This window comes from Tasmannia lanceolata, unplaced genomic scaffold (genome assembly GCF_043159265.1).
Source record: "Tasmannia lanceolata isolate RefF3 unplaced genomic scaffold, GAP_Taslan_0.1 ptg000004l, whole genome shotgun sequence".
Classification (NCBI taxonomy): Eukaryota; Viridiplantae; Streptophyta; class Magnoliopsida; order Canellales; family Winteraceae; genus Tasmannia; species Tasmannia lanceolata.
Window position 1 is genome coordinate 8,162,809 of NW_027518681.1, and position 21,925 is coordinate 8,184,733.

Here is a 21,925-nt window from a genome sequence, read left to right on the forward strand (position 1 = left end):
AAAGACTCATAAAAAAAAATAAAAATTGAGAGCACTAGCTAGCTGACCCATTTTTAAGAAAAGATAAATCTTAAAATTACAAGTTATTAGTGAATCCCAATCTTCACCATACATGTGGCATGTTTACAGTGAGCAGAAATTGGACGGACCATTGCCAAATGTCATTAATCTGAAAATCTTGACCGTCCAAACGTCTTTCCATTGAACGTCAACTATTGGCTTTTCCAATAACAGTCCATTGATCAAAGGGAAATGATATATTCGCCCCTTTTGTTTACTTAGGACAACCCCTTCTACTGTAAAAGAATTTGTCATAAATACACTAGAGGGGGCTGTCCCAACTAAAACTAAGGACGAAAATATCACTTTCCTTGATCAAAATGGTTGGAAAAACAACTGGTGGCCCACCCATTGTGGGCCCCATCAGATGATCTGTTTAAGACTGGCATACATGTGATATGTGTCTAGTGTTTTGTTAGATCAAATGCTGGTTGGTTAACAAAAGTGACCAACAATATACAAGACCAACTAAACCTGATGAATTACCTCAATCTTGCACACAACAGCTCCTTGGATTGCTCAACAATTTGCTGGGGTGAAGATTAAATAGCTTCCCAACTGTGGAATTACAAGCCGGTGCCGATCAAAATTTTCTCTACCGTTCGATTGTCATCCTGTCTCCAAGTAATATAAAATCAGAGCCGACAAAATGTCGACCCATGTATCGGGCACGCCGGGTAGGCACCAATGCATGCAGTCCTGTCCCCAGATTGCAACTGCATCCTTCTGTCCTAACCAAATGGCTGGATGAGCATCGGCTCTGAACTCACTCAAATGGGTCAGATCAAGCAAATGAATATCTGTATCCAGTAATTCCTGTTTGATCAGATGATTCACTTCTCTAGCTTCTTTGTTCACCCCTCTGTTCTTTGGATCAAACCAAGTATCAAGCTGTACAGATATCAGTTCAAATTTCTCAAAATTAATTCATGTGAGGATGTTGAAATATAAATGATTAAATAAATTCATGCGAGGATGTTGAAATATAAATGATTAAATAAATTCATGCGAGGATGTTGAAATATAAATGATTAAATAAATTCATGCGAGGATGTTGAAATATAAATGATTAAATAATGCCAACTGTAACAGCTTAAGCTTTTGGAGTAATTGATTGTTTCACATGGTATCAGAGCTATGATCTGTGGACACGGACATGGAGTGTCGGACACAACAAACTCCCAAAATTTAGAAACGAGGACACGGCTAAAATAGAAAGTACATATAATCATGTTTTGTGGATATAGATTTGTGTGCCGGGTTTCTATAAGGATATGAGGTATCTGACATGGAATCCCCTAAAAATTTAGAAATAGTGGCACACTCATACACGTACATACATACACAAAGTTACTGACACTTCTAGTAGTACACTTAGAAGTGTCTAAAGGAGTGTGGACATGGGTGTCGTGTCGTGTCACGACACGGCACGTGTGTCGGCAATAAATTCAAAGTGTCCACCAAATCATAGTATCAGAGCCATTGCCCCATAGCAGGTCCTGGGTTCAAAACCCAACAACTTCTTGATATTAAAAATCCACGTGTTCGGCCAACCCAAAAAAGAGGGGTCCACATGAGGGGGAATGTTGAAATATAAATGATTAAATAACACCAACTCTAACAGCTTAAGCTTTTGGTGTAATTGGTTGCTTCACAGAGGATAACAACTTTTTATTTTTGGATGGTAAAACGCTATCCTACAAGGATTTGCTCAGATGATGTGGAAGTACCTGGTTTTCTTCCAGAGGTTTGGTGAATAAACAACTGCCATTTTGATTCCAATCGCCACCGTAAAAATGTCTTGGTGATTGTGTACGCCAGAACTTTATGGTCCCTCGAGGGACCTCTCTTTCTATGTAAGAGATCATACTGTTTAGAACAACTTGGAGTCCATCTAGTATGCCGAGTGGGGGGTGGATTGGCTTTCCCTTCCTATAGAAAACAAGAGGTCTCTCTTTCGGAAATTTATCAAGGCCCCACCTGAATTCCAATTTCCAATGCACGGTATCAACAATTTATTTCGCTTAAATGCAAATTTTGAGTTCCTTCAAACAGTACAAGATAATCTTGTAAGAGAAGGCTAAAATTCAAGCTGAACAATTCAACAAACGTTATTGACAGAACTAGAAAACTTCCTAGCTGTGTAAAGATGTCAATATCAGCTATGAGCCCGCCCCGATGTGAAAGGCAAATATATTAGTTATCCCATGTGAACTTAAAATCATATGAAAACAACACTGGGTTCTAATATAGCATAGACAAGATAAGATTGTCGAATATGGCCTATTGCCCAACTAAGTTTGGGATAGAGAAAGTTTCATTTTTTGACCTGCGATAACTAAACATTAGTCTAGGAAAAGAGATGGATATTCCATATTGCCAAGATTGAAAAAAGTTATAAAATTTTGAAGTTGAGGTAGAGTGATACCACAAGGGAATAAAACTAGGGCCAGAGAAATTCATCCGCTCACCTGTTTGAAGAAGAAAAACCACTTTTTGTTTCCATCATCATGACATCCAGTCACAGGGTCTTCCGAGAAGTAAAAGGATGCCCCGGCCATTACTATAAACTGAATTAAAGAGTGAAAATAAGGCTACATATTTAGGAGAAAGGAAGTTTTGTCCACTAGCATTACATCCGAGGAAGTGGCCCTTTTTAGAGGATCTTACCATATTCTATGTTACCCATATATGGGTATGGATATGAACACTGACACGAGAATGGATATATGGTTTGGCATTTTTTAAAATGTAGGACACATAAGGATATAGGTATTCCACGCCATGAGATAAGACACAAGTCATGGATAAAAACACCATAGAACTTAGCCAGTATCTGACACTAAAAAGCAAAAAGCATAATAGTTAATTCAAAGATAGTAACATATATTTGAAGCATGAGTCATTTTGACCAAATGGAATATCAACGAAGTACCTGGTACGAGTATCAGTATCATGTCAAACATGATAGCTTGGGCCCCCAAGCAAAACGGTGCAATCACAGGCTTTCTCTATACATGATTCAAGGTGCAGCTGGAGTCACCATGAAACCTAACTCAAAATCTAATGTCACTTGTTTGAAAAAAGCAGGGCCCAATCTAAATTTTGGCTAATGCAAATATGATCCATCCACAAATGTGTATGTAGCTGAAGACATTTTACAAACTCAAAGCTTGACTCGGATTCAATAAGGATCTAAATCCAGTCGACTATGACTTGGATCAAGTACTCAACCATGATTTTTTAGAAAATAAAAAATAGATAAAGCAAAAACAGAACTTGCTATTTTTAAATTAACTAAAACATGCATAACAATACTTGTATATGACCATTAAAAAAAAAAAAAAAAAAACAATACTTGTATATAAATTTATCTAAATCTTAAAATCCATGACATGGATATTATTGAGACATTTAAACTAAAGGCAAAGATAAATTCCATCGATGTCGATATCTGCATGGTTCGAAACAAAAATTGATACCTTTATAAGCGAAGAATACATTAGAAAACAAAGCAAGCAGTTGATGAGACTAATGTACAAGGTGAAAGAGAAGGTACAGTCCACATGACCAAAATCTACTCACTAAGATCCAAGGCTGTCAATGGGCTGAGTTCAAGAATTCGATTTCCTTACCACCATTTAAAAAAACACGCCATTGAGGTCTGGAACATTTGGGATCGCTTACTCGTTAGCGGATGCTCTTGCTTAGTCGGGGGTTAACAAAGAGGTGATTTTGACGTCTTGCTTCCTTGAGGATGTTGCACTGTTTGTTTTATTTCTGTTTGTTACTATTATTGTATAGCTCTGTGGCATGTACTTTAATTGACCACACAAAGGTCATTGGCTTTTGCCTTCCTCAACAAATTATCCACCATTAAAATAACAACCATAAGCTCAATTAAATCAAAGTAAATTATCTTTAGGGAAAAATAGAGTTAACACTCCCCCACCCCCCCACCCCGCAAACTTTCTGACCCATGCAACGATAACCCTATAGTTTCAAACGCATCAACTACACCCCCTGACTTTTCAATGTGTATAAGGTAGATCCCCTCTTTTGAAACACTATCAATGCTAATTAAGATCTCGTCTCTAGTCGGTAGACTAGAGAATCTTCTCTAGTCCGCCGAACAAAAACACAGTGGGCCCACATTGTTTGGATGATCCAAAGCATTCAATTGATGGGCCCTGACATAGATAGGGTGTGCCCAAAAAATCAACTCCATAGGATCATCCTAACCCTTAGATTTGTGGACGGACCGTCAACTGAGGGGGTCCACTTATACGCATTGAAAAGTCAAGGGGTGTAGTTGATGAGTTTGAAACTACAGGGTTATCATTGAATGTGTCAGAAAGTTGAGGGGGTGTAACTGTACTTTTCCCCCCAAAAAAAAGTTGAAAGCCTTACGATGGATACCTAGGCATCTGCTTGCAACCAGCTATTTGGTTTCCATTGCAAAAGGTGACCGGTTGTCGTGTAGTTCTTTACAAGAGCTTCCAAGTTCCAACCCTTTATACATGGCTTTCTTCCTTTCAAGATGAGCAAGTGCCTGAACCCAATAGCTGAACAAAGGCTTAATAACAAGTAGATGAAGATTGATAGGAAACAATCTGACAACAAGTAAATGCAAGGCTTGAGGCAAACCACTAGTACTTGAAGGGAAGAAGGAACAAAGAAAAAGTACTATATCGAGGAGAGGAACCTAGGGCTGTTAATGGCTTGGGCTAGCCCTACTAATCCAATGGGTTCGGCCCAACTAAAGTTAGTTCTTGGTAGGATTTCTTGTCTAATGGATCCAATATAGATCCAAAATCTAGGATACACTACGTACGCAATGACCCAAACTTACCTGGGGCCAGTCCAAGCCTAGTTGTTCACAATAAGGGTCCCAATCCAACTAAGAAAGGAAGTGAAAAACCTCTGAAACTACACATCCTTTAGTCATTTATTTCTTTTTGTTTTTGGGTTGGCCTATATTAGCATAAAGATAAGGGAAACATACAGTTACACCCCCTCAACTTTCTGAAACATTCAACGATAACCCTGTAGTATCAAACTCATCAACTACACCCCCTGACTTTTCAATGCGTATAAGGTAGACCCCTTCAATTGACGGTCCATCCACAAATCGAAGGGTTAGGATGATCCTATGGAGCTGATTTTTTGGGCACACGGTATCGATGTCAGTGCCCATCAAATGAATGCTTTGGATCATCTAAACAATGTGGGCTCAATGTGTTTTTGGTCGGCAGACTAGAGAAGGTTCTCTAGTCTACCGACTAGAGACGAGATCTTAATTAGCATTGATAGTATTTCAAAAGCGGAGGTCTACCTTATACACATTGAAAAGTCAGGGGGTGTAGTTGATGAGTTTCAAACTATAGGATTATCATTGAATGTTACTGAAAGTTGGGGGGGGGGGGGGGGGGGGCAACTGTATTTTTTCCTTCTTTTTTTTCCTCTTTATTTGTTTCAAGAAAGATAGTGATCAATTCCGACTCTTCCGTTTTCAAATGATTCCTTTCCGATCGAGATGTATAGATTTGTGGATCTATGTACCTATATCAATATTGTTTACGGATTAACAAAAATGTGCAAAAGCTCCATTTGCAATTCCGCTAGGATGTCTTTGTTAGTTGGAGGAAGAATCAGCATGAATTGGATTTTTTGAGGAAGGTACCGAGAGAATTTGATTTGACTAGGCAATGTGCCGTTGAGCAGGACAAATATGGCTTTAGTGATAAGACGGTGCCAAGTGGAAGCACCAAGAGTAAAAGTTACACTGGTGGTAACATGTTGATCTTCTCCAAGAGTAACCCTGCGACATAGAAGGAATAGGAGTGGAACATATAAAAATATTTTAAAGCCTATGAGCTGACCTGGTCTACAATACATTCATAGAATTTTTGGTGGAATGCGATAGCAATGACTCAAAGCACTTCGTTTTACATTACGATATTTCAAAAACCCATCGATCATAAGGACGCATAAAATATGGAGTTTTGAGACAATTTTAAAAGAACTTATTGTCAGCCTCTTTCAGATATGAATCTATCTGATTCAAAAGGGAAGGAATTGCATTAGTACGTCAAGTTCAATTCAAACATGGGTTTGATCAAACTAAAATCAGTTCAACCTCAGGCAGTTTATGTAACCCATTCAGAAGAATAGCTCAAGTTAGTCGAGCCCAGTTGATTTACACTCACCGTCTAAACATTAATGCTGTGTAATCGACAGGGCTGAGGCTGCACCAATATTATAAAACAGAATTTCCTAAGGACGGGGAGTTTACAGTAACATTACGGCCCCAGGCAAGCTTTGATAGGGTGCGTAAGATACAGAACCACGAGTCCAATATATACTCAATATAGATCGGCACTTTCCAAGTAGAAGAATGATGGCAGTCATAACCATGGTTTGAAATTTCAACCGAAATCCGAAATTTCGGTTTTTCCGAAATTTGACCCAAAAAATATGTTTTTTTAATATTAATTTAATATTTCACCGAAATTTCGACCGAAATTTAATATTGAATAAAATATCAGCTTCAGGTCAAGTACCAGATTTCGACAGAAATTTCGAAATTTCACGGTCCGAAACCGAAAATTTAAACCTTGGTCATGACTAGGAAATAACAGGAATCATAGATATCATGAAGGTGTTGATATCATTACTCTTGGGTGCATGAAATTTAGAACTTGATGCGATAGTGTCTCAGAATGTGCTAGTGCACTTCCAGTTAGTGACAAGCATTAACTCTGAAGATATGTAGGATGCAAATGATTACTGAGCTGAACATTTCAGATTTCTGTAATTATGTATTAAACTTTCACGTCATAGAAGAATAAGACATTTCAGGTTGCGAAATGATAAATGCGCCCCTTTTCATTACTTGGGACACCCAGGTGCACTTTATCTATGACTGCAAAGAGGCAACTGTACATCGTATGGGAAGGATTGAAGGGACCTGATTGCCATCATACACTGCACCTGGGTGCCCCAAGTAATGAAAAGGGCCGGATTTATCATTTCCCTTCAGGTTTTTTGGTTACGTCATATTTCTTTTCAAATGACAAAGACAGAATACATTACCAGTGCCCTGTATTGAACACTAAGACATCATAGAACTTGGTAGCATTTATCCAATCATCTGCAGGAACATCCACATCTACTTTATAGGTTCCCTTCAATCTATCTCGGTCTGAGAATTTTGTAGGCTGCCACCTTTATATAATCAGTTACGAGCACGTGAGAATAACATACTGAAAATTTATATATATTTATAATTCAAACATCGGACAAATACAACTCAACTAAGCCTTTGTCCCAAACCAGCTGGGGTCGGCTAATGAATCCTTTAGAAAATTTTCAAACATCGGATAAAGACAAATAAAATAAATTAAAAACAACTGGAAACATTCCCCCACTGAATTTCATGAAAAGCCAAGCATGTGTTTTTTTAATATGCCACATATAGAGCATAACAACAGCCCATCCTTTCTTTATCTATGTAACACAACATTCTGATAGAAAAAAAAAATCTGTGGACAAGATGCTCTTTTGTTAAGCTTTAAAAGACAGACATATGAATTCACAATTTAATGGAAGAACAGGTAATCAATACAACAGTGTGATTCATAGATAAATATGCTGAATAAATGGTACCTATGCTTGAAAAAGTTCACAATATCAATATCTGAATAGTTGTTCTCAACTTATTGTTTTCATAGAGAATTATGCAGAACAGACTAGATACATACAGGCAGGATACAAAAATAAGATAATATTACATAGAAAAAAATATACAGTGAATTAGTAAATAAACAAACCATGATCAATGAAGAATGGTGGAAACACCTCTGCTCCAAAACTTCAAAATTTCTTTTTCTTTTAGCTCCACATTTGGTTGATTACCAAAATCAAAAACTTCATCACATTCAAGTCCCTAATTTACATGCGGGATACTAGCATTCTATACAATGGAAAAACAACTCATAGATACATTCATGTTACGCCTCTGTTTGCTACTGATGAATCCATAATTGTACCATTCTCCTCAATGCACTCAAATGCTTTACTATGTGTGAATATTAGCACATGAACATTTTTTCTCAATGAATTTCCCAAAAGCTTTATTATACAACTAAAGTCCATGACAATCTGTGTAATGCAGGGTACAACCTGTATTGATTCCATTTCCATGTGAAAACTGAGAGAAGGGCAAAATAAAGTAAGCTTGACATATTAGGTTGGAGACTGAAAAGAATAGGTTGGAGTCTTGGAGAGCTAAGACTAGAGCACTCTAGCCTAGTAAGAAGGGTTATATGTCAGGTAGTGAAATGCTCAATCCTCGAGTTCATTCCCCAACGACAGTATGTTACATAGACCATTTAGGATTGTGTTTGGGGATAGCGCGATGGGTCTCCTCTAAGTGGCTGTACTTTTTAAAGGATTTCAGATTTGAAACTTGTAGATTGAATTTTGACGTATCCTGACCACAGACTGGCTTGTGTCTTCCCTTTGATATTTTAGCTTCACTTGATAAAAGTAAAAAAAGAATCGGTGAGAATTGGTAGAACACAATCAATAATGAGAAATGAGATCAAAATTATAATATTGGAAATAGAGGAATGGTTACTATTACACTAGCTTGGCACATAGAAGATTTTGATGATATTTTCCGTGTTTTCTCAAGCAACAGACTCGGTAACACTTGTCTTATAGATAACTTAAACTAAATATCATATCAGTTATTTTATCAATGTAAAGCATGTTTTGCTATACCATTAAAAAAAGAACGTACTTTGTTATCTATCCTATGGCATTATGAGATCACTAACTATTTTCAGTAATGGGCCGCGCAAGGGTATCCAAGATGAGGTGCCGTGGTGTATGTTATTTGCAAATGATATAGTATTAATTGACGAAACCAAAGCAGGAGTTAATGCCAAGCTAGAGTTATGGAGAACTACTTTGGAATCCAAAGGTTTTAGGCTGAGTAGGACTAAGACAGAGTATATGGAGTGCAACTTTAGTAATGTAAGGAGGCGGGGCAAGGATCTAGTAAATAAGATTGGACAGGAGGTACCTAAGAGGGATATCTTTCGCTATCTTGGTTCAATCCTACATAAGGAAGGAGAGATTGAAGAGGATGTTAACCACAGAATAAGAGCAGGTTCGTTGAAGTGGATGCGTGCTTTAGGAGTTTTGTGCTACAGTAAAATACCTACGAAGCTGAAGGGAAAGTTTTATAAGACAACTATGAGGCCAACCATGCTGTACGGCTCAGAATGTTGGGCCACCAAGAAGCAGCATGTGCATAAGATGAGTGTAGCGGAGATGCGAATGCTTAGATGGATGTGCGACCAAACAAGGTTAGATAGAATTAGAAATGAAGACATCCGTAAAAAGGTGGGGGTGGCACCAATTGAGGAGAAGATGAGAGAGCACGGCTTAAGATGGTTTGGGCATATCCAACGTAGGCCTTTGGATGCTCCAGTGAGAAGAAGTGACTTGTGCCAAGTTGATGGGGTAAAAAGAGGTAGGGGCAGACCGAAAACAACTTGGGTAGAAACAGTGAGGAAAGACATGATGGCTAGTAACATAACAAAGAACATGACCTTGGATAGGAGAGAATGGAAGAAAATGATCCATGTAGATAAACCCAACTAGTGTCAGGATTAGACTTAGTCACTTTGAACCAAGTCGATTCTTTCACCTTCTTCATGAAAATTTTCTAAAGGATTCATTAGCCGACCCCAACTAGTTTGGGACAAAGGCTTAGTTGAGTTGAGTTGAGTTGAGTTGGGTCGTGCAAGAGTATTCAACTGAACATATTCCAACAATCAAGAGAATGAGTTTATAACTTTGTCACTCAAACATTTTACATCCCTTTAACCTAAAAACCAGTATTCATTGTGCCTTGTCAGGAAAGAATCCGGGCCAGCTGAATAGAACGATTTGTTATTGTTATCATACAATGGATTTTTGCGAATCCGACTCAGTGGCCACAGCAACCTCTGATTGCCTCATATCAGCTGATATTGATTAAACCCGATTCTTAGTATGATACTCAGATCTCAACTAATTCAATCAACACCCATGATTAAATTTCTGCATTATCTTCAGATCAGATGTTACATCCATTGTTGGGTTAGATAGGTATGCTATTTTCTATCCATTGTTGGGTTAGTAGTTTACATGATGTAGGAGATCTTTGCTTGGTTAGCAAAGGCTTAGGTGTGCTTAGTTAGCATGTTTTTAGTTGTTCTTGTTGAGTAATTGTAGGGAATGGGAGTGGGAATGTTAGGAGGCCAGGTGTATATCTCAGGAGGAGAACAGAAATAATTTATGTATTGAAGGAGGCTGTCCCCCTATCATGGAACCATTTCATGTTTTGAATACAATCAGTTCAATTCAATTTGTTTATCGTATCATCAGATATACGATAAAACAATTCCTTAATTATATATATTCCTACAAGAAAACAACCCAAGAAAGATCGCAATTTTTTCACATTCATAATAATTCACAAAGACATGATTATAGTTCCTTAATTATGTATATTCCATCAACAAAGCAACCCAGAAAAGATCACAATATTTTTTTAATGGTACAAAGATCACAATATTTTCATCATAATAACTCACCAAGACATGAATATAATTCCTTAATTATGTATATTCCACAAAGAAAACAACCCAACAAAGATCACAATATTTCACATTCATGTTTTGACTATAATCAGTTCCTTTCAAGTTTTTGACCTATAATCAAATAATATATTTTCTTAATTATGTACATTCCTCTAAGAAAACAACCCAAGAAATATCACAATTTTTTCACATTCATAATAATTCACCAATACAAGAATCAAAAAGCATCATACACCAGAATAAAAAAAAGATACAGACTAGTGAGAAGTTCTCCAAAACTCAAAATTCAATGGATCTGACAAACAAATAGCACAAAATGAAGCAAACCTACAAAATAAAAGCAGCAATTAGAAAACCCAAATTAGCTCTTACTCGTATTTGGCAAGCAAAACAGCCCTGTGATAAGCAACAGTAACATTAAATTTGGGAAAATAAGCTCCTCTCCACGCCCCCTTTCTCTTCCATTTCTTCGCCCCTCCATCAGCAACCCTCAAAATGCAGAGGAAAGAAACCAAAAAATTCTCATTTAGGGAATCCCCAACAAACCCAATTCTCTTATTCCTCATAAAACCCAGAAATCGGACCGGATCGATTCGCGGAGAAACACACTTTTCGGGAACCCATCTCCACGAATTGATATTTTCCATGTTTTCTCTCTTGTTTTTCAAGCAATTCCAAGAATTTCTTTGAAATGGGCAGTCTTCTGTGTAGAAGGGTTTGTAATGGGGTTGTTGAATCCATTGTCCTTTGGTGAAATCGCAAGGAGGTGATGGGTTATTTAGGTCTGATGAGTGGTGGGTTTGGGATTTTGGGATAGAGGGTTTTGAAGAAAGTGAGTAAAGGGGGAGGATGGAGGTATAGATGTAGAGCAGTGCGCAGGTTAGGAGGATGAGCCATGGAAGGATGGTTGAGTATAGTTTAGAACTCATATCATACTAAACAAATCAAACATGAGAGAGAGAGAGAGAGAGAGAGAGAGGGGGGGGGGGGGGGGGATTGGCAAAACTCCACTTGAATAGGCTTTAAGTAAAAATCCCCAACTTCTCTTTTGGCTATGTTTGGTTGGGAGAATAGGAGAAAAATAAGTCAAAGAGAATTAGACAAGAATCGAAGATGGGGAGAATATTAGGAGGGCGATTTGCAAGTAGTATTTGGTTGCGCGAGGAAATCAGTGGAAGATGTAGGGTGTCATTATCAAAATATAGGTGGAAGAGAGAGAAAAGTAAGAGAGAGAAAGAGAGAAAAATAATAAGACAAGAATTTCTCCTAATTCCCCCAACAAACTTCTCCATTTTGGTGGAAAAAGGGGAGAAGATTATGGGGGGAACATCTCCGCCAAGTAGGCGCCGCCACCTAGGATAAAAACCAATAATGATGTCTAGAAGTTGTCTAGTTGTCAAAGGTGTAAATGACAACCAAATATGCTTTGGGGAGATCTCTGAGAGACATAAAAATCATTTCCATATGTAGATCCCAACCCCCCAATCTATAGAGGTTTCCATAATATCCAATTTCCCTATAGATCGGAGGGCTAAGATCATCGCATGGAGATGATTTTTTGGGGCACAACCTATTTACGTTGTGGTCCATCAAATGGACGGTTTGGATCATCCTACTGTGTGGGCCTATGGTGTGGGCCGTAGAGTCCATTTTGAAAAATATATATGGGCTTGCACTTAGGGGTGGCAAAATTGGCCGAACTGAACCGGAACCGAGCCGAAACCGAACCAAAAATTCGGTTTCGGTTTGGTTAAACCAAACCGCTTCAAATTTCGGTTTGGAGATCAAACCGAACCGAAACCGAATATTTCCAATGATTATGAGTAAGGGGTGGCAAAATTGGCGGAACCGAACCGAAAATTCGGTTTCAGTTCAGTTTCGGTTTGGTAAAACCAAACCGATTCAAATTTCGGTTCAGTTCGGTTTGGGAGTCGAACCGAACCGAACCGAACCGAAACCGAACCATTGCCACGCCTACTTGCACTATATAAAATCCCGTGAGGATAAGTATGGGTGGGGCCGACATTGCTGAAAGAAACAAATCAATTTTGGCCCCACCAACAGTTCATGTTTGAGTGAGTGTGTGTACGGTTGTACTAGTGTTGTACCAGTTGTGGCTTCACAACTAGTAAAGGAGGGGAGAATTTATCACTGCCCTGATCTTATAGTGAGGTTATGATTTTTTATTTTTTTTGCCACTAAACGACATGGACCCGAATATCTTCAATCCAACCCAATCCGAACCGATTTTCTAAATCAGGTTCATGAGTTAGTGTTGAGAGATTTATAGGTGGGTTGGGTTATGTGTGACCCTCCTTGAGCCTAGGCTAGGCCTGGGTCGTATTAGGATCCTTGAGTTGGGCTAGGGTTGGCCAAAACCTGACCCAACCAGGCCTGAGTTGCACCCCTAAATTAACCATGGAAGGAAAATAAAACAGGCCCCACCTGGGGTAACTTGTCCCCTTGAAAGAGAAGGCTTGTCTAGTGGTTTCCATAAAAAACAATCTAAATTTGTTTTCTAACACCACCGAACTTACCATTGCAACCATTGTCACTGGCCACCTTGAGAAAAGAAGCTTAACTACTGGTTCAGGGAGCTCTCAATATCACTTACATAACTCTCAAGATCTTAGATATCTATTTCGATTTGATACACCACTTCTGCTACATTCTTTCTCATCAGGCAATGAAACAAAGATGTTAAGCACTTAGAAAAAGGAATCCCAAGGTGGCAAATGAAAAGATGGCACCTTTGAAAGGTGGATGATGTTTTGTTTTGTTGGATAAAAGGGCAGTGGACACTCCTAAAAGTTGGAACTGTAGATTTTTATGAATGGGTTTTTAGGGTATGCCTTTAGGGTTTATATCCTTAGCAGGAAACCCTAGTCAGATATGTGGTGGAAGATAAGACCCAAGATCTTAAAGATAAGAAATAGAAGTACCGGGCCATCCACATAGCTAGTAGCATATTGGTTCCACCATCCTTGTTTCTTTGTATGTTGTCTCCTACTTAAGTGATTTATATTTGAGCCAAAATGCAGCTATTGGGCCCAATCAAGACATCCCACAGTAACTCTTCAATGAGTGCAGCTCATGGTATGATAACTAGGGGAATGATTTCCACCTTCCCTTGTTTTGATAATTGCACTCCATTCTTTACACTTTTTATGGGATGTGGATGGCTGTTGGAACATTGTAATAAACGGTAATAACAAATTAAAGGAAGGAGTGGCATTATTAAGTTAAGGGAGAAATAAATAGAAGGGAACAACAGTATTCCTAAAGTAAAAGTAGACATGATTGTAATAGTAAAAGAGCAAACACTAAAAATACCGTGGAGATTACCAAATCGTCGGTCATTTCAACTTTCGCCTTTATTTTACAAAGAAAATCCTGCTTTGAAAGTGTTTTCCAAGTAGAAATATGTTTTAAAGGTTGATATTGCCACTACCATGTTTAAATAATTGCACAAGCTCAGCTTGTCTTTTCTTTTTTAATTGGCATCAGACAGCATGGCAATTCTTTTTCTGTTATTAGAAAATAGGGCGTGGATATCATTTCGGGAATGATATCTCCCCCTCCCCCCCTTAACGTTATTCATTAAGCTGTAAAGGGAAAGAAAAACGTTAAAGGGGGTGAATTTATCCTTGACCAGTGAACCATTCTCACAGAAACTGTTAGGGGGGATTTTATCCGTTTAAGGTGGGGAAATTATCATTTCCCTTTTTCTATTGTGATATAATGCATGGCATGGATTGAAAATGTGAGACGAAAAGGAAAATGATATGAAACCGACTGTGTGACCGGGTTTGGTACCCGACAATCACAAATTTTTTTTTTTTTTTGGTAACGAAGGGTGTCCCCATCCCCTTCGGGGGTAGGACTATTTCCCTACGGATGCGCGCAATCACCCGGAAACCACGCGCATCGGGTAAGCAAGGGGGGATTCGAACGCTCGTCACTGGAGAGCAAACCTATGACTTTACGCCAAAGAGCCACACCATTCCAACAATCACAATTTGCCATGTGTATCAAAATATTTGCTTTTTGATGATTTTCCTGATTTACCTTAAACAGAGGTAAGCAGTTGCTGGTCTAACGTGATGCCCTGGCAAAACTGATTTTCTCGGTGTTAAAAAACCGATTTACCTAGCATTACTCGAGAAGGAAAATAATATTTCAATGGTCGAGATCCACAAACAGTCTCCAAATTAACTTTGAAGCTGTCTTATTTGGGAAAAGGAGCAAGAAAATTGAAAAGAGTAAGGGCAAAATATCCTACAAACTTAAGGCCTATGCTTGACTTCAAAAGAATTTCTCAAAAGTAGGGGCATTTTTTTTAAAATTGCAATCCAATCAAACGAATGCTAAGCCCAAGAAGTACAAACTTTATAGAAGTAAAAGTGCTATTACACAACAAACATTTCAATGGACTCAATACTTCAAAATTCATTAAAATATAAGCAGTGCCTAATTTATAAAATATATTTCGTAATGGCTACTGATATTGTGTTACAAACCTGAATCGGATCGTTACGTGATTGATCTTAGAGGGAAGATTAGCCTCTCGACCCGCTTCAATGGAAGAGCCAATCCTCCTTTGTGCAGAAAAACACAATGTCTACTCACATGTTATTTATAGAAAACCCTCTTGACCACTTCATCTAAAACTCTTGCCCAAGTCAATCCAAAAACCCCAACTCTCATCTCTAAAATTCCTATACATACCAAGTACTACAAAGCAAATCCTACATCAAATTGCTAAAATTTAAACTGATGTATTTCATCCCAAGTGGGAACCAACTAAGCACGTAGCAATATTCAACCCGTCTTGATATCAACCTTGTCTTCAAGGTTGGAGATTAAGTGCGGGTCAATTGGTGAAAAATGTGATTTCTTTTATGGGCAACCTGGGGTCTGGCGGACCCCTACCAGTGTATTAATAAAGAAAGAATATTACAATCTAGTAGGGTAAACTCCGGAGGAGTCATTAGAAACAATTTCATAAATGAAGATGTGGAAGAGATGAGGTGGTAAAGAGGTGATTTTGTGCAGGACTTTCTGAAATTCTTTTCACTTCTCTCTTTTTTTTGTTTCATTTGTCCTTCTTGCTCCTAACTATTTCGTATGTCGTCATCAAGGGCTGAAGCAGCTTCCTTTTCCAATCAATCTCATTGTGCCGTTCATCAAAGTTCCTTCATTGTGTTTTTTTAGAATGATTAGGATGTTGATGCACGGATGGTTGTGGGTGAGGATCTTTTGTTGGCATTGACAAATTTGCGCTAAACTGTAGATTTTCTTACGATGACCTTGTAGGATTTGACAACACTGATAAACGTCTTTCTTTTGTAGCTTTTTCTCTTTTTCTTCTTTGAACTTGGGGAGATACGAATTCATTGAACCTTAGACACATGTCTCAAATGTGCCATAACCTCTACCTCCACCATTACAGTTTTGGTTGTTGGAGCTTTCCTCCTAGCCTCGCGTACGTGTAGGCTCTATCCCGTCAAACCGAGCCTCTGGACCGCACGTACGTGGAGCCCCCATCTTGTCAAGCTAAGTGTGCATTGCAAAGAACATCTTCTGCATCTCCTTGATCATTCTCTCTTGTCCCGCAGTAAGAGAACCCACCTCAACTTCCGACTTTCTGATCCTTGGATCATCCATTCCTGGCTCTAATACCAAATGTTACAAACCTAAATTGGCTCATAATGTGATTGATCTTCTTGGAGGGAAGATTAGCCTCTCAGCACCCTTCGAGGGAAGGGTCAGTCCTCCTGTGTGCACAGAAACACAATTTCTAAGATAAAATTCTTTATTCTCTTAAAAAAAGACTAGTTACAAATTATTTATAGAAAACCCATCTGACCACCCCATCTCAAACTCCTACCCAAGTCAATCTAGAAACCTTAACTCTTATCTCTAAAAATCCTACACATACCAAACGCTACAAATCAAATCCTACAAAATCCTAAAATCCAAACTAATTTATTTCCTCTCAAGTGGGACCCAACTAGGCACATAACATATTGGCACTACCATGTTTTAAGCACAAACCCAGTTTGTCTTTTCTATTTTAATTGGCTTCCGAGTGCTTTTTGTGAACTGTAAAAAATTGAGAGAAGTATAGAGTAAAATATAGGAGTGTCATTATTTAAAAACGTGAGTGCGGATCTTTGGTGGCGTTTATTGCCAGCTGAAGCGCATTTCACGTTATTTATCCACCTTCCCCCATTTGTTTTTGTCTATTAAAAAAACAATTTTCCTACATGCATTCATGAGTCATGACATATCATAGGTCATCCTCCATGTGGGCCCCACCCTGCGTGTTCCGTACGGTCACCGGACACGAAAGTGGGCGAACCTTTACACGTACGCACCCCTCGCTCTCTCTATAAATAAATCCCCCCTTCACTCCATGAGACGAGCTCATTACCATCAGACGATCTCTGCATGAGAAATAGAATAGAGGTGAAAGGCAAAAAATGGACGATCACGATGTGATGACGGGCCACCACGTGGACACATCTCGACCGGCCCTTGGGTTCCCTCTTGGCACTGCTCTTCTCTTGATCGTCATCTTTTGTATCAGTGGTTTTTTCTCTTGCTGTTACCATTGGGACAAACTTCGGTCACTCCGTCGTTCTTTTTCGTCAGATATGGAAGCCGATACCGATACCGTTACGATTCAGTCTCCCTCTAAGTCCACCCCTCTACACCTCGTAACTTTTTTTACCCCTTCCCTCTTCTTTTTTTTAACGATTAAGTTATGTTTGGGTTGAATTTGGTATGTTTTGGTTGTATTTCTTTTCATTTTTCAATTGTTTTGTTGGGTTTTTGTAAGGCTTTGTAGTTTCATGAAGGATGCAAAAGACCTTCTTTCCTGATATTGGTAGGGAAATGATATCAGTACAACTATGTTTTAATAACTGCACAGCTATTATTTTCTTTTCAGCTTGTCTTTTATTTTCTAATTGGATTCCCAGAACTATAATAACCTTGAACAGCTATTTAAAGAGCTGTTAAGACTTATTATAGTTTCCAAAAAGCTCTCAGAATCCCATTAAAAAAGAAAGGACAAGATGGGTTAGTGCAATTATGAAAACATGGTTGTGCTGATATCATTCCCCTATTTTCACTAGCTTTAGAAACAAGAGAAGTTTGAAATCAAGAAGAGTGCCAATATCAAAGCTGGGGATGGATTTTGAGTACCTAAAATTGATTTTGTTATGTTTTCTTACCGGGAGATTATATATTCAGTTGTGACTTGTGAACCACCTTGTTATAATAGTGGCAATCCTCTCTTTCTTCTTAAAAAGCCAATAGTAAAATTACATAAAGAGGAGTGCCGTTATCAAAACAGGGGAGTGCAGAAGTTATACCCTTGGTGGCCAATTCCTTTTTTCTATTTTAGAAAAAGTAATTATTTATTTAATTTTGACCCATTTTTAGTATTATTTTTTTCCTTTTTTTTTATAAAATTAGTTTTAGTAGTTTCATTTCATGAGGCCTGTTTTTCAAATGAGGTAGATTTTGATTATCTTTAATTGATTGTGTTATGTAGTCTAATTGGGAGATGATATCTGCACTGTCTTTGCTTTTACTCTCTGGAGTCTGTTTTTTAATTTGCTGTTAGAGTTTAAAAATAAAAACACCTAAAAGGAAATAAAAAATTAAACAGAGGAGTGTCCTTATCAACACAAGGGAGTGCAGATATCATCTTCTTCTTCTCCCAAAAGCATACCTAATATCTGTACAAAAGAAAGATGCTAGACTAATGGCCTCCACCTCGATTATCATATGCATGCCACATTTAAAGCTAACACATGCAAAACTCGGGCCCACCATGAACTTGATGTGACCCAAAAATTACACAGGGACTAACCTTATGATCCCATCTATAGTTTCAACCGTCCATCTCCAAGCCATGGACGGTTATGATCATCTCATAAATGCAATTGGCTAAGGGCCTATCCATGATAAAGCCTTCTGATAGGTGGGGCACTGTAGATATTTAGTGTTTTTTTTGCAAAAGAAGACTTCTACTTTGCTATATTTGCAAAAGAAAACAGTCTTCTAGTTTGTAAAGATTTTTTTTTCCACTTTGATAGCTTCTTTATGGACTAATATTTATTCTTTGTGACCAAAATACTCATGGTAGATATTTTTTTACTTTTATTAAACCAAAGTAACCTTATATTTATAAAGAACAAAATAACTGTTATGCTCAACGATAAGTTTTTATAGCATGGGCCCACCAATTCAACTCAAACCCATGCATGGGGGGCCAGCATTTTGCCTCATATTTTGAAAGATATTTTGGTCTTTTTACAAAGTAATTTTCATCTTTTCATACGTGAAGACTCAATTTTCAAATTATCAAACTAGAAGGCTGTTTTTGCGAATATAGCAAAGCAGAAGACTTCTTTTGCAAAAAAAAAAAAAACCCATATATTTATTATGCTTTCCTTTTCAGTTAATCAACATCAGAAATTTCATTTGTTTTTAATTCTTGAATTATTTGTTTCTTCAGGATGCCAAGCTAAAGCGGAGCCAGAGCTTGCCTGTTCTGATGCCCGGAGATCAAATTCCAAAATACATAGCAAAACCATGCCCTTGCGAGCATTTGCCACCACCGCCGGAAAGGATCATTGTGGAGGTGCAATCCCCGCCGCCGCCGCCACCTTTGTAATTTGGCGCCTCGAAATAGAGCCATTTATGTATATATATATATATATACTATAAAAATTTAATTAAAATGACTTTTTATCGAATTTTTAGAACGTAATTACCATTGTCACAATTGGAAAAGTAAAACTTGTACATTAACTACCATTTGTTTTCATTGATATGAAGGAAATGGAAAGACAAAGAAGGGCTCAAGCATCTGTTTGAATGGACATAGCTAATAGTGCCCTCTTTTTAGTTTAAGCCTTAAGGTCTGGTTCTTTTGAAGTAAAATAAGCTTAAAACAAATTTTACGCCCATTTTTTGCACTTAAAAATGGCATAAAATTTGTTTTACGCCCATTTTACGTAAAGAAACAGAGCCTAAATTTATCGCTTTACAACTTTTATCTCACTTTTTAATATCTAAGTAATGAACCAGGATTTGATCCTGATGGTTTATCTAATGGGGCTTTACTATAGATGGCATCATCTAAAAAGAATGAACAATATTTAAAATGTCGGATTGATGGTCGAATCGAAAAAGGTCTGAGTTTGGTCCAAACCGGTTGGATCATGGTTAAACATAGCTTGAACATTGATGCGATTAATAAGTTAATTTAAAATTACACAAAATTAAGCAAACGTTAGAGAAAATGGGAGAAGAGGTTTAGTTTAGGCCTCCTCCAATGAAAGAAAGAAGATCAATGAGAGGGTGAAATATGTTAGTTTCCTTATTCTTTGTATTTTGACATCTCTAATCTAACTATCTAGAGAATCTAAAACTTTTATTCTTTTAATTGTAATTAACTTTTAGATTAGAAAGTTAGAAGAAAATGAATTTCCATATTCACAATAAGGTGGCTTGGTGAATACCCCCTGAACACCTCGTAGAGAGACACAATCTTGAGTGAAATAAATGCCCCAAATTCGGTCTTTTTCAATAAAACCATCACTGACGGAGTTCTTTTCACCTTTTCCTCACAGTACTATTTCGCTATCGGTCACCCAGGAGTAGTTAGTGTTGCAAAGTGGTCCTGGCTGATTCACATAGGATTCAACGTGGCTCATGCTATTGGAGTAAAGGGTTATCGATTAACAGTGGCATTTCTAGTGCGTTGTAGATTTTTATCCAAGACGTGTATCATTTTGATGCCATGTGAATAGTTAAGTGTTAAATAATAAATACTACATTTTTTAAACCTTTTTAGCTTTGAAGATAATCTTTATTAAGCAAATAATAATCTAAGCTTAGATCGAATATGCTGGTTTGATCCTATTGTGAAAACAATTGATCTAGGGTTTTCAGCACACGCACGTACGCAAGAGTATAAGAGACTTATACGAAGATTACAAAGTTATAAGTTTACAACCAAGATCTTATATAGGAATTTGCGTGGGTCCATCGCAAAAGGCATTTCACAGCAGGTCTGCCGCATCCCAGACCCGCCACCTCGTGAATGAAGATAGCACCTTTTGTCTCCATTCACAAGGTGGCGGGTCTGACATGCGACAGACCAGCCGCGAAATGCCTTTGCGGTGGACGCTTGCAATTCCCTCTTATATAATAGAATAACTCTACTATTAAGTAAACAAAATTTACCGACATACAAAAATATGTAATTTTCGTGCTCCTCGTGAATGAAGATAGCACCTTTTGTCTCCATTCACAAGGTGGCGGGTCTGACATGCGACAGACCAGCCGCGAAATGCCTTTTGCAGTGGACGCTTGCAATTCCCTCTTATATAATAGAATAGCTCTACTATTAAGTAAACAAAATTCACCGACATATAAAAATATGTAATTTTCGTGATATAAAAATGCCTGTAAAATGCCTGATAACCTTTAAAAATGTGATCTTTAGAACCTATATTATAATCCTAAAGGGTAATAGTATGCATGAGATAGATTTTGATACATAAGTATAACAAATTCGATTTTGTAAACATTGAGATTAAATGAACATGTAATGTCGTCAACTTTTTTTCTCTTCAGGCTCTGTTTCTTTTGAAGTAAAATGGGCGTAAAACAAAGATTACACCTATTTTTCCACATAAAAATAGAGGAATCGATATAGTCACCCCTTTTCCTCCCTGGGCTACCCTCCGTAGTGTATTTATGACTATTTTTACACTAGAAGGAGGTGTTTCCCAATAATAGGCTTAAAATTGGTTTCACGTACTCAATAGAAAGAGCCTATTGCGAATCATCTTCATTGTTATTCTTCTTTAGCTCTAATTTGTTAGAAAGCGATGAAACTGACTAAGATGGTGGGACTCATGGGATTTTTCTGCCATGTCCCATTCACTGTGGGACCCAGTAGATGAATAGTCGAGATTACCAGATTGGCTTATGTTTTGTCACGTGTCTGATTTTGGGTAAAAGAGATCACGAGGTGTAATAGTGGAAGGCTTAGATAGATGTGATGTTATATTCCTCCTCTGTAGATGCCACCTAATTTGCACTGTCGTTTTTAACGGCGATCCAACGTGGGGCCCCACCAAGATTCATGCAATCAAGTCATGCATTGAGATGTAGGG

At 37.9% G+C, this 21,925-nt stretch overlaps 2 protein-coding genes across 4 annotated transcripts; one reads left to right on the plus strand and one right to left on the minus strand.

Moving 5' to 3' along the window:
- Positions 1–459: 459 nt before the first annotated feature.
- TBL12 (trichome birefringence-like protein (DUF828)) lies at positions 460–11,694 on the minus strand. Of its 3 annotated transcripts, XM_077377903.1 has the most exons (5): positions 11,091–11,694; positions 7,156–7,287; positions 5,744–5,881; positions 1,791–2,040; positions 460–951 (listed from the first exon to the last, which is right to left on the minus strand). In XM_077377903.1, exons 1-5 carry the CDS (start codon positions 11,645–11,647, stop codon positions 670–672), a joined length of 1,359 nt encoding a protein of 452 aa, XP_077234018.1. In that variant the 5' UTR covers positions 11,648–11,694; the 3' UTR covers positions 460–669. The 3 variants fall into 3 exon arrangements, with proteins under 3 accessions (XP_077234018.1, XP_077234019.1, XP_077234020.1); XM_077377904.1 differs by lacking the exon at positions 5,744–5,881; XM_077377905.1 differs by lacking the exons at positions 5,744–5,881; positions 7,156–7,287.
- Positions 11,695–17,151: 5,457 nt separating this feature from the next.
- LOC143875797 (uncharacterized protein At5g65660-like) lies at positions 17,152–19,618 on the plus strand. The gene is made up of 2 exons (XM_077377399.1): positions 17,152–17,440; positions 19,252–19,618. Exons 1-2 carry the CDS (start codon positions 17,204–17,206, stop codon positions 19,408–19,410), a joined length of 396 nt encoding a protein of 131 aa, XP_077233514.1. The 5' UTR covers positions 17,152–17,203; the 3' UTR covers positions 19,411–19,618.
- Positions 19,619–21,925: the final 2,307 nt, after the last annotated feature.